General features: G+C 49.7%; 1 protein-coding gene across 1 annotated transcript in view; it reads right to left on the reverse strand.

Annotated features, from left to right (window-relative positions):
* The window catches only part of LOC146839646 (acyl-coenzyme A amino acid N-acyltransferase 1-like), a 103,084-nt gene that overhangs the window by 39,893 nt on the left and 47,442 nt on the right, over window positions 1-15,749 (reverse strand). The window contains exon 2 of the mRNA XM_085651732.1: window positions 14,532-15,037. Coding sequence (XP_085507858.1) covers window positions 14,532-14,994 — 463 coding nt within the window. The 5' untranslated portion in view covers window positions 14,995-15,037. The remainder of the gene's footprint in view (window positions 1-14,531; window positions 15,038-15,749) is intronic.

The following is a 15,749-nucleotide window of genomic DNA, read 5'->3' on the forward strand; positions in this document are numbered from 1 at the left end:
AATCAACCCACAGTTGTAAGTAGATGTATTTTTTAATGGGTCTTGGCCTAATTTTCATCCATTTATCTCCTATTTTGCTAGTTTAAAATAGTTTTAGTGGACTGTATACCAATTAAGTACTTTTTACCACAGGGGTTAATTTTTTGGATCATTAGGTATATTTTCTAAAATTGAATCTTCCAATTTTGTATATTATTAGCATTTTCCAACAGGGTATTATATATCCGTTAGATCTCTTTTTGGACATTCAATGTGGTGCAGGTTTGTCAATTATAACTGAAAATCATGTCTTTGCTAAATAAGTGAATGTGTATTTTATGATTTTTTTTAATGTATTGTAGAATTTATCGCACCTGCACTTTTATGGTCTATTGACCGAAATAAAGTATTGGAAAGGACATGCATCCACAAGCACTCAAACATATTTCAACTACTCTAAATGTAATACCGATCTTAGGTCTTCTAAAACTGCATCAATAAAACTACAACATCAATCCACGCGCCCACAGTTGCACCTAATCGAGTAAAGCAATCATAAATAAAGTGCCAAAATATTCCACATAAACAAGTATTCATAGAAGTACCCATTATCAGCCAATACATCTGAATTAAACTAGATTTCCCTTCTTTCACCCGCAAAGGCTCAGGGAGGTACTCCAGGACAGAAACTGTGGTGCCCCTACAGCTCCTTGGACCATACTGAACCGTTCCCCAATTCTGTATCAAACAGCATTTGTAAAGTGCACACTGTCATCCTCAGGGATATCTGGGTGCTGTGTCTTTGTCGAAGAGCCAGGTCTTGAGTCTCTTCCTCAATTCTGCCAGCGAGGAGGCTGTAGAGAGCTGGAGGGGAAGTTCGTTCCAGGTCTTGGCAGCAGTGTAGGAGAAGGAGTGGCTACCATTGTGGCGGTGATGGATCCAGGGGTGTGCAAGGGTGAGTGAAGAGGAGCGCAGGTATCTAGTGGGTTGGCAAAAGTTCAGTCGATGGTTGATGTGGGAAGCTCCTAGGTCATAGAGAGCTTTGTAGGCATGAGTGAGAATCATGAATTGGCATCTCTTCTAGATGGCAAAACGGTGGAAGGGTCACAGGTGGGCTGGTTTAGGGAGGTCCAGAATGAGTCTGGCTGCAGCGTTCTGTAAGGTCTGGAGTCTTCGGAGGAGCTGGGTGAAGATGTTGGCATAGGGTTTGTTGCCATAATCAAGGAGGCTGGTGATGAGGGCCTGCGTGACGTTCTTTCTGATGTTGGTTGGGATCCATCTGAAGTTTCTGCAGAGCATGCAAAGTGTGTGGAAGCAGGAGAAGGCTCTGTGAATACCACTGCCATTTAAAGGGTTTTATACACAACTTCACAAGATACAGATCGAAAGTGTCGTGTCTCAGAGAGACCTTCTGTGGGTGCTCGTTCATTTCAAATACCAGTAGCACTGTTACCCGTTTATGCTTTGTAGGAAACGGTATCATTCCTTTTCCAGACAGAGGTTCTGGCCTTTTACTGGTACTGGTTGAGAGTCTTTGCCATGAACCTGGAACCATACGAAGCATCTTTCTATTCATTACAGTTCTACATAAAACACAGTATGAAGATGTTATTGAAGCAATATCTTAAATTCCTTTTCTTCAGTTCCTACTGGGAATTAGAGGGATGCCCAAGGGACTGTGAATACCTCTGCTATTTAAATGGTATCATACAGAACTTCACAAGTTACAGATCGAAAGTCTCGCATCTCAGAGAGACCTGCTGTGGGTTCTCATTCATTTTGAAAACCAGTAGCCCTGAGACCCGTTTATGGCTTTGTAGACCATTTGGAGCAGTAACATGTTTACTGCTGAACTGTGCCCAGTGGCCGCCTTGCCAGCGACTATCTGAGCCCAGAAGATCAGTTAATTGGACAATGGACTTTGACACTGGACCTAGATTGACAATTGGCAAGAATTGTACCGACAAGGAGGTGTTTTAACATCAAGGTTGATAAAAACGTTTGAGAAAATAAGCAGAAGATAAATGAAATTCTTGTTAGAAATATAAAACAGATTAAGTACAACATGGAATCACTTCAGAAGAATTTTAGAAATATCGAATTAGTACTAAATTAGCAGGGACTGAACTGCCATCTTTAAAAAAAAAAAAAAAAGGATTCGGAGAATCTTACTCAGTACCATATTCAAATACGGAATTTACAGACACTTAACAAAAAGGAAAAATCGGTCTCTGAAAATGATAGAAACCTTATGTTGTGCTTCGCCCTATCTGCAGGATCACCCCCAAAACGTTGCGCCTTCACCCCTCCTAATTTCAGAATTTTGTTTTTCTTGGCATTAGGAGTCTGTCACCTTTACCACTGCTATCCAGTACTAAAGTGTGTATGTTCTCTTCTTTAAACTTGGTAAAAATGGATTACATGCAACAGATATACTTCATTTACTTTTACATTCCTAGAACAGTGGTGCTACATGTACCCAAGCCCTGTAAAGTAAATGCTTAGTGTGCAGCACTTATTGTGCAACCCACTTCAGAAGCCCTTTAAAACATGTCTAAGATTTCCCATTGCAGCATGTGTGCAGTATTAAACTGACAAATCGACCTGGCAAAATAAACCTTTTTTGTTGGATATTAACCTCTTTTTTTAATACATCTAAGTCACCAGTGAGGTAAGGCTTAAACAACCCATAGTGCAGAATGCACTGAAAATAAAGGTAGGACATCCGTTTTTATGTTTTATATGTCCTGGCAGGGGAAAAACTCTCCATTTCCCTACTCTGAGGCCTATGTTTCTCATAGTGTAACATTGAGTTACCTTATTAAATTTAGTAAGAGCTAACATTGGATTAGGAATAGGTAGGAATGTAAAGTTTGGTTCACAAGAATTGTAACGGTAAGGTTGGATTTATAGTCACAGTATTGAAAATGGCCACTTTTAGAAAGTTGGCTTTTTCTTGTCCTAATCATTTGCTGCCTGTAGCCTGTGTCCTTGGCCACGTGTCTGTGAATAGTTAATTGGCAGTTCGCCTCTGTGTATTCCTCCAAGACTGCAAGATAAAGGGGGGCTAGGTTTTGGAAGGAGAGGCCAACTGGTCAGGATGGGTGAGGGAGGCAGTGCTGTTCCCTGACCCACTTACATTTCGAAGGGCTGCCTCCAGCACACTCACAAAGGAACATGACACCAGCCTAATGTCACACTAGACCACTTGCAGCCTGGGAAGGGGAAGGAGGACATTTCCAGATAGGGGGATAATTTAGCCGTTTCTCCCACTTCAAAGAATGGTACAAGGTATTAATACTGGACTCACAGTTCAACTCTTCAGTTCGCTGCTGGACCTGCGAAGGATACTCAGAAGGACTGCCCTGCTGTTTGAGGCCTGCCATGACCCTCAGAGGACTCCTTTTCTGCTTGAAGGCTGCCTCGCTGCTTCAACCCTGTACTACCATAGTGACTCCAAGGCCCAGTTGGCTGACCTCTTGTTTTGAGCTAAAGCGACACAAAAAACTCCAACTACTTTGAACGTGCACTTGGACCCTCCCTGAAGTGAGTCCTGCCTTCCACGTGGTTCCCTACCAGTCCTGGACCCTTGTAACTGAGAACCAACAAGAGAGCGGAACCTACCTGCTTTAAGACTCGCCCAAGGAGCACTGCTGGTCAGCCTGACTTCATGGTAGATCCTGCTAGTTCTTCTATGCAGCCTTGTGAAGCTCTCATCAACTACAGCCTGCAGCTTCGTCCTGCTGGAGATTTTCAAATTCCAAAATAGTGACAAAGTCAGAACTGAGAAATCTTCACCGCAACTTTGTCCAAAAACTCTCAGACAATGATGTCTGCTTCTTCTCAGACACCCACGTTTGCCTGGCCTCGCTGACTTTTAGCTACTCCTGGTCAGTCATATCATTTGACTTTGCCCGTCTCAGGCGACTAGATGTCTGTGGTTGGCACTTCGATCTTTCAGGCACTATTTATGGCTAAAAACTTTGAAAAAAACATAACTCCGGTTCTATTGATTAAATATAATTTATTTTGGTATCAAAATATTTATTACAATTTTCTCAATTTTTCTAAATTGGTGAGGGATGTTTCGTTTGTTGTGTTTTCATTACTATTTGAGTGCTGAGTAAATACTTAACAGAGTGCTTCTAAGTTAAGCCTGACTGCTTTTGTGCCACGTTACCAGAAAAGAAAGGGAAGCAGCGGGGGCGGAGCTTAGCTCGCAACGGAGATGGCTGCTTGAGCTCGGAGCTCCGGCGAGCCACGCCATATATTCGCCAATAATCCTGCTCCCAGTGACGCCCAGAACAGCGGTCGGCCCCAGCGGAACATCCTGAGGTGCTGGGCAGTCGACCGGCGGAATTTCCAGCCCGATCGAGCGAAGAGGCGACTTCCGGAGCCGGAGACTCGGGACGCGTCCTAGGCCGAAGATCCCCAGCGTCGCGTGAGGAGAACGGCTGACTACATGGTGTAACGTGCGGCCAGCGGCGGCCGCGAGGGGCGGACCCGAGGCTCAGAGAGGCGGACGGCAGAGATTGGAGGAGGAGACCTGCGGCGAATACAGAGGCAACAGATAGCGCGGTGATCGGGGTGCCGAGGAGGAGCGAGAGAGATCGGCGGAGAGCACATCAGGAGGCCCTGGTAGAGTCCCGCGGCGCTCGGTGCACGGAAGGTCAGCAGCACCCCCTTAAACCCCCGCAGCGAGCAGGAGAAGCGGCAGAGCGATTTGGAGTGAGACACATTGGGGGCATTCCCGGGCCTGGCTGAAGTGGCGGCCTGGGCAAGGGAGACTGGTGCAACCCTGCGGCGGTGTGGCGGAGGAGGCAGCAGGAGAGGAGAAATCACTGGTGGGATGCCTCCGGTGTGGGGCGGGGAGCAGACGCCACGAGCCTGGAGTGCGAGGAGCTGAGGCAGAGCGGGCGGCCTAGCGGCGGCGCGGTGAAGACTGCAGACGGCTGGCACGCCTGGAGGTGCCAACTGGAGGTGAGCAAGCTACCAAGACGCCCACGGAGGGCGGCCTGCGATCGCGGCACAGCTACGTGGCGGCTGGGGCGCGCACAGGCCGGACGGCGCGGCGCTGAACGGTGTGTGGGTCCAAGATGGGCAAATCCGATAAAACCCAGTCAAAACTGACGTTCGAGCAGAAACGCCCCAAGACGCAGACACCGCTGGAGGGGGCTACGGGGGGAGAGTCTGTGCCCGCGGAGGACGACCGTGACTTGAGGGCCCTCTTGCTGTCCATGGAGAAGGGGTTGCAGAGCGGCATCACCGCCTTGGGTGCTAAGATAGACGCGCTCTCCTACCGCATGGACCGCATGGGGGAGCGCCTGGACAAACACTCGGAGCGCCTGGACCAAGCCGACGGTCGCATATCGGAGGTGGAGGGCGCGCAGACAACACTGGATCGTGAACACAAGAAGCTAGAGCGCCAAATGCAGGTGTTGCTGGACAAAACGGAGGACTTAGAGGCCCGTTCTCGGCGGTGCAACTTGCGAATCACTGGCCTGCCGGAGTCCACTGCCACGGGCCGAATGGAGACCTTCGTGGAAACACTGCTGATTGCGCTGCTGGGGAAAGATGTGTTCTCCGGAATGTTTGTGGTGGAGAGAGCGCACAGGTCCCTGGGCCCCAGGCCCCCGCCGGGTGCACCGCCCCGACCGGTTATAGCTAAACTATTGAACTACAGGGACCGAGATGCAGCGCTGAGGGTTGCCCGGGAAAAGAAGACATTGTCCTACGAAGGGTCGCCTATCTCGCTCTACCCGGACTTCACGGCCCGCGTGCAGGAGGCCAGGCGACAGTTTGCCCCTGCCAAAAAGCAGCTTCGGGAACTAGGAGTGGACTATGCAATGCTGTACCGGCTAAGCTGCGAGTCAACCGGCAGGGCAAGTCGCATATCTTCCAAGACCCTAAAGCACTCCAAAAGGCGCTGAAGGACTGGACGAAAGAGCAGCGCCGGAGCCCAGCGACGCCACCGCGGGAGGACGAGAGGGACGGCGATCTGGACGCACAGGACTGATCGAGAGGACAGGACTCACCTAGTTTGTATTTTTGGCGGGATGTGCTTGGCTGAAGGGAGGTAGGCTTGGGGGGGAACGGGTGGGGAGCCTTTGGACAATATCGGTATGGAGTACAGTACATTGTGAGCTGCACCCCACCCCCCCTGACTAGACGCGAAGGGGAGGCCCGTGGACAGTGACACATCCCCCAGTTGCTCCAATCCTTTATATGGTTATCGAGGACGCTGCTGGGCCCTGCTACCTGAAAAGGGCGGCTGGGATGTGGTAACTTTGCGCTGGGACGGGACGGGAGACACAATAGTGGCTCGCTGGGCCGGGCAGTAGTAGTTAGGTACTAGGCGCTTCCACACTAGTGTGCGAGCGCTGAGCGACCTCCGCCCGCGTGTGCGTGCCACACCTTTCTGAGGGTTCAAAAGTTATGGGTGGGGTGGCGGGAGGTATGGGGTGCCCAAGTATGGGAATCTTCAAGGCCAAGTTGGGGTGGGTCTGCTGGGGGAGGGGGGGTTTGGGTTACGGGGGTTTGAGGTCACTGGGTTGGGGTGCGTGGTTTTATCTGCTAGTATGCTCCTGCGCTTTGAGACGCGCTCAGTTGAGGGATTTGCGCCCTAGAGCAGGCTATGGAGAACTCGGACGCGGCCATGCCTGAGATGCACGACACACTAAGAATCCTCACTTGGAATGTACGGGGCCTTAATGATCACCGCAAAGCCCGTAAAGTAATGCACTACCTTAAGAGGCATAAGATAGATATTGCTTTCCTGCAAGAGACACATCTTCCTAATAATAGCCCTATTCTACGCACTAGGGACCTGCGGGAGGCACATGCGGCGGGGTTCACTACACACTCTAGAGGGGTGCTGACATGGGTTAGCGCGCGGGTGGAGCACAGATTGCAGCGCGTGGCCACAGACAACGCAGGCAGATATGCGCTCACGCGCTTCCAGGGAAAGGGCATGGATTTACTCCTGGTTAATTGTTACGGGCCGAACTATGACTGCCCGGAGTTTTTCACAGCGATGTCGGGCGCGGTTGGGGATGCAGGCGCGCGGAATGTGCTTTGGGGAGGCGACTTTAATGTAGTGTTAGACTCGGAGCTGGATAGATCAGGTGGCCCGAAACGAGCGCAACCAGCGGCAGCGAAGGCGATTGCTCGAGGTATGCTTTGTTTGGATCTCGTGGATTTGTGGAGAATTCGTAACCCGGCAATAGGGGGCTTCACACATTACTCAGCATACCATAACCTGCATACGCGGATAGATTACTGGCTGCTATCTGCGTCCCTCCTCTCGCAGATCCGCGAGTGCACGGTATTCCCGCGCACGCTTTCCGACCATTCGCCGATACTGATCTCCCTGGCGGCGCCCAGAAGGGTCCCCCCACCGTTTCTTTGGCGATTTCCCCCTTACTCGCTTCTGGATCCCCTATTTAAGGAGGAGCTGGCAGCTGCGATCGAGCTATTCTTTGACACCAATTTGGGCTCCGTGGAGGATTTCCAGACTGTCTGGGAGACCTTTAAGGTCTACATTCGCGGAGTGTCGATGGCCAAACACTCGGTGGTTCTCCGAGATATCCGGCAGCGCCTTGCGACGCAGGAGCGCAGTCTGACTGAACTGGAGACCAGACTACTAGAGACGGGCGGAGAGGACGTTACTGAGGAGATAAAAACTCTCCTGGCAAAGTACCACGAAACTGCAGATGCAGAGGTGCTGCATCTGGGGAAGTATGCTTCGGCCAGGGTTTATGGTGAGGGCGACAGACCGGGGTCGGTGTTAGCTAATCTGCTCAAGGCCCGCAGACGCAGAACCGCCGTCACGCAGATCAAGTCCGGCGATGGCTCGCTGCTCACGGCGGAGGAAGACGTGGTGGAGCGCTTTAGGTCGTACTACGCCGGGCTCTACGCTTCTCAGCAAACCGGGATGGAAGACAGCATAGGGGACTATCTGGACTATATAAAGTTGCCGTTCCTAGAGAGCGAACACAGGGAGTTTCTATCCCTACCCATCGAGAGGGATGAAATTCTAGAGGCCCTTGCGAGCATGAAGGCGCAGAGCGCCCCTGGAGCTGATGGTCTCACTGTCGCGTTCTACCGCGCTTTTATAGACCAGCTTTTGCCACACGTGTCGACGCTGTTCGACGATATGTGTGTCAAGGGACATATGCCGTCGTCCATGCGCGAGGCGGTCTTGGTCGCTATACCGAAACCGGGCAAACCACCCGCTGAGTGCAGCTCCTATAGGCCGTTATCGCTGCTCAACGTGGATGCGAAATTATATGCCAAGGTCCTGGCCACGCGGTTGGCCCTTCTCGCTCCCGAACTGGTTGCCCCAGAGCAGGCGGGGTTCATGCCGGGCAGGAACCTCACATACAATTTGCGGACGGTGTTTGGCGTTATGCAACATGTTCGCCCTGACGCGCGCGCGCTGTCTTCCTCGACATGGAAAAGGCCTTTGACTCTGTCGAGTGGCCATTCATGCGGCAAGTCCTGACGAGAATGGGGCTAGGCCCGATCTTCCTTCAAATGATAGGGGTGCTGTATAGTGGCCCCACGGCAAGAATACGATTGGGCGATCGAGTCACGGAACCGATCACAATCTCGAGAGGCACGAGGCAGGGCTGCCCCCTGTCGCCCCTGTTGTACGCCCTAGTGGCAGAACCGTTGGCGTGCGCGATGCGTGAATATCACAGCCTGCGAGGTATTAATTTTCCAACTTACAGGATAACGGTATCCACGTACGCAGATGACACCCTGCTGTATGTCAGGGACCCAGAAAATAACCTGGCCCCAGTGTTGAGGGAGGTGGTTCAATTTGGAGCGCTCTCCGGGCTGAAGGTTAACTGGGACAAGTCTATCGTGTTCCCGCTGACACCGGTCACGACCCCATTTGATATGGAATACCCTTTGCAATGGTCGGAGGAACTGGTCCGGTACCTGGGGATCCAGCTCCATAGGGACTCAGAGGTGGTGCTGTCTGAGAATTACGGAAGGGCCATCAGTAAACTGGAAGACGACGTGGAGACCTGGATCAGGCTGCCCCTTTCGTTATTGGGGCGTATATCCATCATGAAGATGGTGGTACTCCCGCGGTTTCTATTTCTGTTTGCGAACATCCCCATGGTGCTGTCCCGTGCTTTCTTCGCGCGGCTACAGGCGTCGATGCTGAGGCTGGCGTGGGCGGGCAAGCAGGCGCGGACCAGCTGGAGGGTACTGACGCTGCCTTACCAGATGGGCGGCCTGGGGGCGCCCGATATGGAGTTGTACTATCGGGTGGCGCAGGGGGCTCAGGCGCATAGCTGGATACACGGGGGTGAGACTGTCCCGTATCTGAAGTTAGAGACATTGTTTGCGGCGCCGCAGCCGCTCCCCGCGGTCATTTTTGGGCATCCGGACCGACGCACGGGGTTTCTCGATTCCTTGAACTCCACTAGGCATGCCTGGAACTGTATACTACAGCGCGAGTCGGGGGCGCAGCTTTATTCGCCGGCAATGCCGATAGCTTGGGCGGTATGGCTGGCCCCTTGTACTGAGGACGGAGTGCGGCGATCGCTTAAAGAGATAGGTGTACACACCATGGGTGACATGTTTGCTGACGGCCAGGTCAAGACATGGGAGGCGGTGGCAGCCTCGGGCGTAGAGGGCACGCAGTTGCAGCATCACAGAGTCAGGCATGCCTGGAAGCAATTGTTGGGGGGTGACATGGAGGAGCCAGCGGAGGTTCAGGAACTGACGTACATAATTAAGAATGACAACCCCCAAGGGTTGATCTCTAAGCTGTACCGAATGGCGCAATCTCATAGGGTGCATGAGTTCGCAAAATGCAGGTTGGACTGGCAAAGAGACTTAGGTGTTACAATTGACGATGCTATGTGGGCGTACTGCTGCACAGGGATCAGACGCATCTCTCTGCACGGCAGGCATCGACTCGTCCATTTCAAGTTCCTCAACAGGTACTACTACACGCCGGAGCGCTTACATAGATATGGGCTGCGTGAAGACCCTGTATGCGAACGGTGCAAACACCCGACGGCGGACTTCCTGCACCTAGCGTGGCAATGCCCGGGCATATACAACTACTGGGAGGCGGTATACCACCAGATAGTAGAGGTGACGGGGGTGGAGTTGGCTCCGGACCCGGCAGTGGCGTTATTGGGGCATTCCAGAGTGGTGCCGAAGGCGGCCCGGCGCCTGGTAGATATGGGGATGCTCGTTGCAAAACGACGAGTTGCGATGAGCTGGATGCGTGGTCCCTTGCCCACGGTGGAGCAGTGGAAGCGCGATGTGCTATACTGCTGCACCCAAGCGGAGAGGTTCAGTGAATTGTTGCCACCGCGTAGCCGGCCAAAAAACTTCTGGGAATTGTACGTAGACTATCTGGGCAAACGGGAGACTGCAGCGGGGGGCCCTGATGGGGTCCCGTCACGGAGATTGCAGAAGAGGAGGCTCCCGGGGGAGGTGTTTGTGCGGGGGACGCAAGATGACCCAATGGCTGCGATCAGGGAGGAGACGACGGAAGGTGCTGGGGTGCCACTCGGGCGGACGATGAGTGGAGGCTGAGTGCGGGAAGCGAATGGGGCTGCGACTGACTTAGGACCTCAATTGTTTAGCTGGGGTGGGTGGGTTCGGGGAGTTGGGGGAATCGAGGGGGGAGGGAGGGGGTTTGGAGTTTATGGCCACTAACGCGTGACTGTGCCCTAAGTTCTGAGGGAGGAACACGCCAGAGCTTAACCGCCGACAGGGGGACTGCCCCGCAAACGAGCGTCGTGGTGGAGGGACACTCGGTAAGCAGTGGGTATTAAACCAGTTATGCACGGCGATGCCCGACCCTCGGGATGTGGGATAGCCGATACAGTGGGCTGCTATATGAGAAAAGGTGGTGAGCCCCTGGTAGGTGGCGCACGGATATATACATTACTGTGCCTTGTTTGCAGTCTATAAATGCATTTAAACAACTTATGAATGCACCTACGGTCGCTGATGGCATAAAGGTTACACGACACACAGAATGTTGCAGCTTCACTGACAGCCTTAACAGATGTTTGGGATTAGTGTGACGCTGCCGGCCCCACGCGGGTTGTAGGCGAACAGCTGTGTAAATTACCATCGTTCACCTCGTATACTTTGCCGCCGGCCACTGGATGGTTGTAGGCGTAGGGGCTGTGTATTGCTTAATCCGGCTAAATAAAGGTTTTGTTGAAACTTTAAAAAAAAAAAAAGAAAGGGAAGCAGCTGTGATTAATCATAAATGATTGAAATTGTTCCATCAAGCTCAGTGGGAATTACTTTGGACATTGCTTGTGACCAGTTCCCACTTGAGTGATGTTTGCTCCAAATATACTTCTATGTTCCATAGTAAATTTCCACTGGGCCCAATCGTTAAATAACGCACAGCCTAGTGTACTCAATGCCAGACCTTTGCTCTGAACCTTGCATCTCTGATAAAAACCTTTTTGGACCCTTAGAATTGTTCTGGACTTTCTTAAGCCATGTGTAGACCTTCATGGACTTCCATAAGAACCTACTATTACAAGCATTCACACTGACTGCCATTGAAACACATGGACTAGCATTTTCTCCACTTTCCACACAAAACCTTCTTCATGGTGAACGCTTCTATGTAGTGTTTCTATGAGTTCTCTCATTTGGACCCCTGTCTCACAGATGTTCAGCAGTTCAAATGTATGGGATCTGTATTTTCTCAGTCTTGAGCTTGGCATGCACTGATACAGGTGAGTTAGGAATACTTCACGGATGCCTTTGACCTGCCTCTGTGAGTTGATGGACTAGGATGATGGGGAGGTCAGCTAAAGCACCCCAGCCCCTTCTGCACTGCCTGCCAATTTCTAACTCCTGTGAGTTTTTTCCACGGTTTCAAAGATTCGGAGAGGGGTAAGTGGAGGTGCTGCACATTTTAATTTGCTTTGAGCCAAGGTTGAAATAAACCAGATGAACTAAAGCTTATAGGTCCCTTGTCTCATTGCTTTCTGGGGATACACTGTAGGTCCTCCTTGTAACCTGCTTAGACCCTCATTCATTATCCTAGGACTAGAGAATCGTGGAGTGTTCAGATCCCTCTGCTGCTAGAGCTTGTAGCTGAGGACTTTGCAGTATGGCTGCAAGCAGGGTGCACTGCCTTAAAGTGTAACTGGTTCAGAATGAATGCAAGAGTTCACATTTGTTCCCTGCGCTACGAAGGTTAAAGCATCATGGCCATGATCAAAAGCTCTCCTAATATCACCCTTTGGTTCTTGATTTTTAATCATTTCTGTAGGTTTCAAGGTAATAAAATAGAATTTTAAAGCATTGTATAATTCTGCCATTTCAGAACAATTTGCTAATCTTGCAGCATTCAAAAACTGAGAATGGGACAACTGGTATAAAGTTCTAAAGAAGACCTACTAGAATATTCTTCCATTTAAATACTTTTCTGTCAAATATTCTGCATAAAGCAAAATCCTGTCTTATTATTATCCCACTGCCAAGGGATCACCTTTGTCCATTCTCTGTTTACAAGTATATATGGACTGTCTTCCACAGTAAATTATACCCTTTTTAATATTGACTGTTTTTTATATTTTTCAGATTTGTGTTCCTCTTCTAGTGTAGTAAATGCACTCTCAGCCCTTTTAAGATGGCTGCATATTACAAAATAGATAGTGTGTGGAAGCTCTCTTGTAATCACACTTTGTGCCATAATACAAATGTCGTCTGTGTTATCTGGCAGTTGTTGAATGTCGGCTACAAGAAATTGTCTGCAATCACTTCCCAGTGATGGTGAATGCAAACTTTTGAGTCATAAACTTTTCATTCTGTTAAGAACAAGGAGGCAAGTATTAAGCTTGTAAATTTCTTTATTTATGAACAGCAGCCAAATAGAACAAAACTTGTGACTACAAATTCCAGAGTCTTTTAAACTACAAACATGAATCCATGAATAACCGGTATTTCAACCAATCAAAGGTCACTTTAACTATAGAACGTCCAGGGGGATGGTGCCATGCTCCAGGAGGTCAGATCGGTTTCCCCGCCAAGAAAAAAACAGCAAGGACCAACTAGAGCCACACAGCACCAATACCCAGGGTAACAGACCCCTTGCAGCAACCGAAGCCTGTTTAAGTCCAATCCGGACACCAACACCGAACAGCTATCGAGGTACGTCAGCACCACAGAGACCCACTCAGAGTGGCCCAGCTGTCCTGATATTTGCCAACTCAACTGGCGAGGCCGACAACCATGAGTGCCTGTGACATTTAAGCCCAGTGGACCCAACCACTCTGCACCCGAGCGCCCCAGCCTGGTTCCAGAGAACAGACTGTCCTTCCTCGCTCCCAGGGCCCACACGAACCGAGCCCCCATTGGGATCTCCCGGACTTGTTCCCAAGTCCCCCCCCCCTGCAGCCTGTTTCTAGGTGGCCGCACCTGTCTCTTTTGGTGTAGCGAGCAAAGCTACCATACCGACCAGCACCTCTGCACCTGGACGCTCCAGGGTAGGTAACGCTCAACTGCTGGTGGTTCCTGGCCCCCTACGACCTTAAGTGCCGAAGAGACCCCCAGAATTGGAGTGCAACTAACTGTATGCAATATATGCCTTTTCATTCATAGGAAAGCAATGCTGCGTAAAGACGCATTTAAGTGAATATTTTACTTAACTGTGAAAGTCGATATTTTACAAAGTACTTACCTACTTACCTGTTTACTAAGTTCTTGGTATCAAAATTTATATAAAAATAAGTGTTATTTTTTAAAATTAGTCTCAGATTTATTCTTTCAGTGCGTGTGCGTCGCATTTATTGCCTCTGCGAGTGCAACAAATGCTTAGCACTACCCTCTGATAAGCCTAAACTGCTCAGCCACACTAGCACAAAAGAGCACTCTTAGGATTGTTATTTGTGCGTCTGTAAACCAATAAGGGTCCCATGGACTCTCTGCACAGTGTACCTTATTTTGGTGCACTATATAGACAGCCAGCTTCTTACAAAGCTGATATTTGAAAGATCAATCATGTAGCAGTGGAGAGACTTATTACTTCTATTACCTTGGTGCCACCAGCATTGTAGCTATGGCTGCTCAGTATTACTTAAGTAAATGGATTACAAACCGACAAAGGCTATTTTAGATTACTACTAGCAACCCTGCAGCTGATCTTTGCTGCTATCTTGCAAAGCAAGGCCATAAGTCTGATACGGTCACTATTACAACACTAATAATACTAGTAGCGCGGAATAATTTTCGTTTAACATAAGTAGCTCTTGTTACAGAAAAGTTTGAAGACGTCTGGTCTACACCACAAACAGCAGACAACCGTCTGCATTCCAGACACCCAGATGCACCAAGCAACAATTGAAAATGCAAACCCTGCAATATACAAAAAAAAGGCATACACACATTTATGCAATCGCAATTATGACAGAAAAAGAATGCCACTGTAGAGAGCTGTTATGTGAACCACCCCAGGTGGCAGCGGATTCTGGAAGAAAACAGAGGGCAAATGAACAGCACCTACTAAAAGAATGAAAACTTTGGCAGAAGAACATACTCACCTGGAGGTAGAAAAAGGGCTCCTCGCACCCTGCCTTCCCGGATCGCTATCCGTCGCACTCCAGGTGCCACGTACCACCGCTCAATCGTCTGGCTGGCCAAAGGCGTGATGGAAGGTGATGGTTCAAGCTGAAAAGAATCAAAAACTTCTAAAGTGATCCGGTAGGGACTTCCAATCACATCTCGTTTCATGAGCCGGTGGAAAGGCTTCTCGGAGCTCAAGGCCCAGAGGAGGCCCATGGGCAGCACTCCTCGGTAATCCCCTCCACTGGCTGCTGCCTTCTCCAGGTCCACCTCTCCAGCAGCATCCCCTCTATAGAAAGCCCGTGAGGTGAAGAAGAATCCTTTCTCATCCAAAAGTGAAGCTCTCAGAGTCACCAGCTGATTGGGCTCCAGACCAGAGACGAAGATTCTGACGGGTTCATCCGCAAGAGAGACATTTGGAAGCACCCTGAGATCTACCATTGTGGAGGCGATCTCTGAACTCTCTCAAAGTGGAAGCTGTTACCTAGCAAATAAAGCACAAAAGAGGAGAAGAATTGGTACCAAACCTCTCTTAGAATACAGGTCAGACCCTTGAGATGCTTACTTTAACAACAGTACACCAGAACAAGTCATGGCCTACAGGTAAGTGAATACAGCAAGGGCTAACAATAGGGAGATAAACATCTAAGGACACTTTCTTTAGTGGTCCTTTAATAGGTTGCCAGGTCAAGAATACCAGCTCACATTTATTATTTCCAAAGACGAATATTTGGAGAATATGCACTTAACTGTTACTAAAGGGTTTTCATTCAGGGAGGCATTCCTTCTTCTTTGAAGTCATTCCAAGCTTTGCTCAGAAAAACTCTAAACTCAACCTAGCAACCAAAATATTAAGAGCAAAAATCCAAGGAATTGTAATGCAAATAGTTCTACTTTATAAGGGCTTATATGTGTACATTTATGACGTTTCGGTATCTAAATGGTAAACATCCAAGAGACCATCTTCAGGACCATATTTGTTAAGAAAGACCATCTAGTGAATAGGGAGATCCATGTGGACAATACCAACGTGCCAGTCCTTGAACATTAATAACTACAAAGCACTAACCTGTGGTATCAAGCCCAGTGGAAGAGAAGCAAGTCCTACCATGCTCCCCAATGTTCTGCGGGGTGAACACTACCTTGTTCACTTCCAAGAATCACTGAAGGGAATGGGTGAAGGGACAAAAAAATTA

This window comes from Triturus cristatus, chromosome 4_1 (assembly GCF_964204655.1).
Source record: "Triturus cristatus chromosome 4_1, aTriCri1.1, whole genome shotgun sequence".
NCBI classification, from domain to species: Eukaryota; Metazoa; Chordata; class Amphibia; order Caudata; family Salamandridae; genus Triturus; species Triturus cristatus.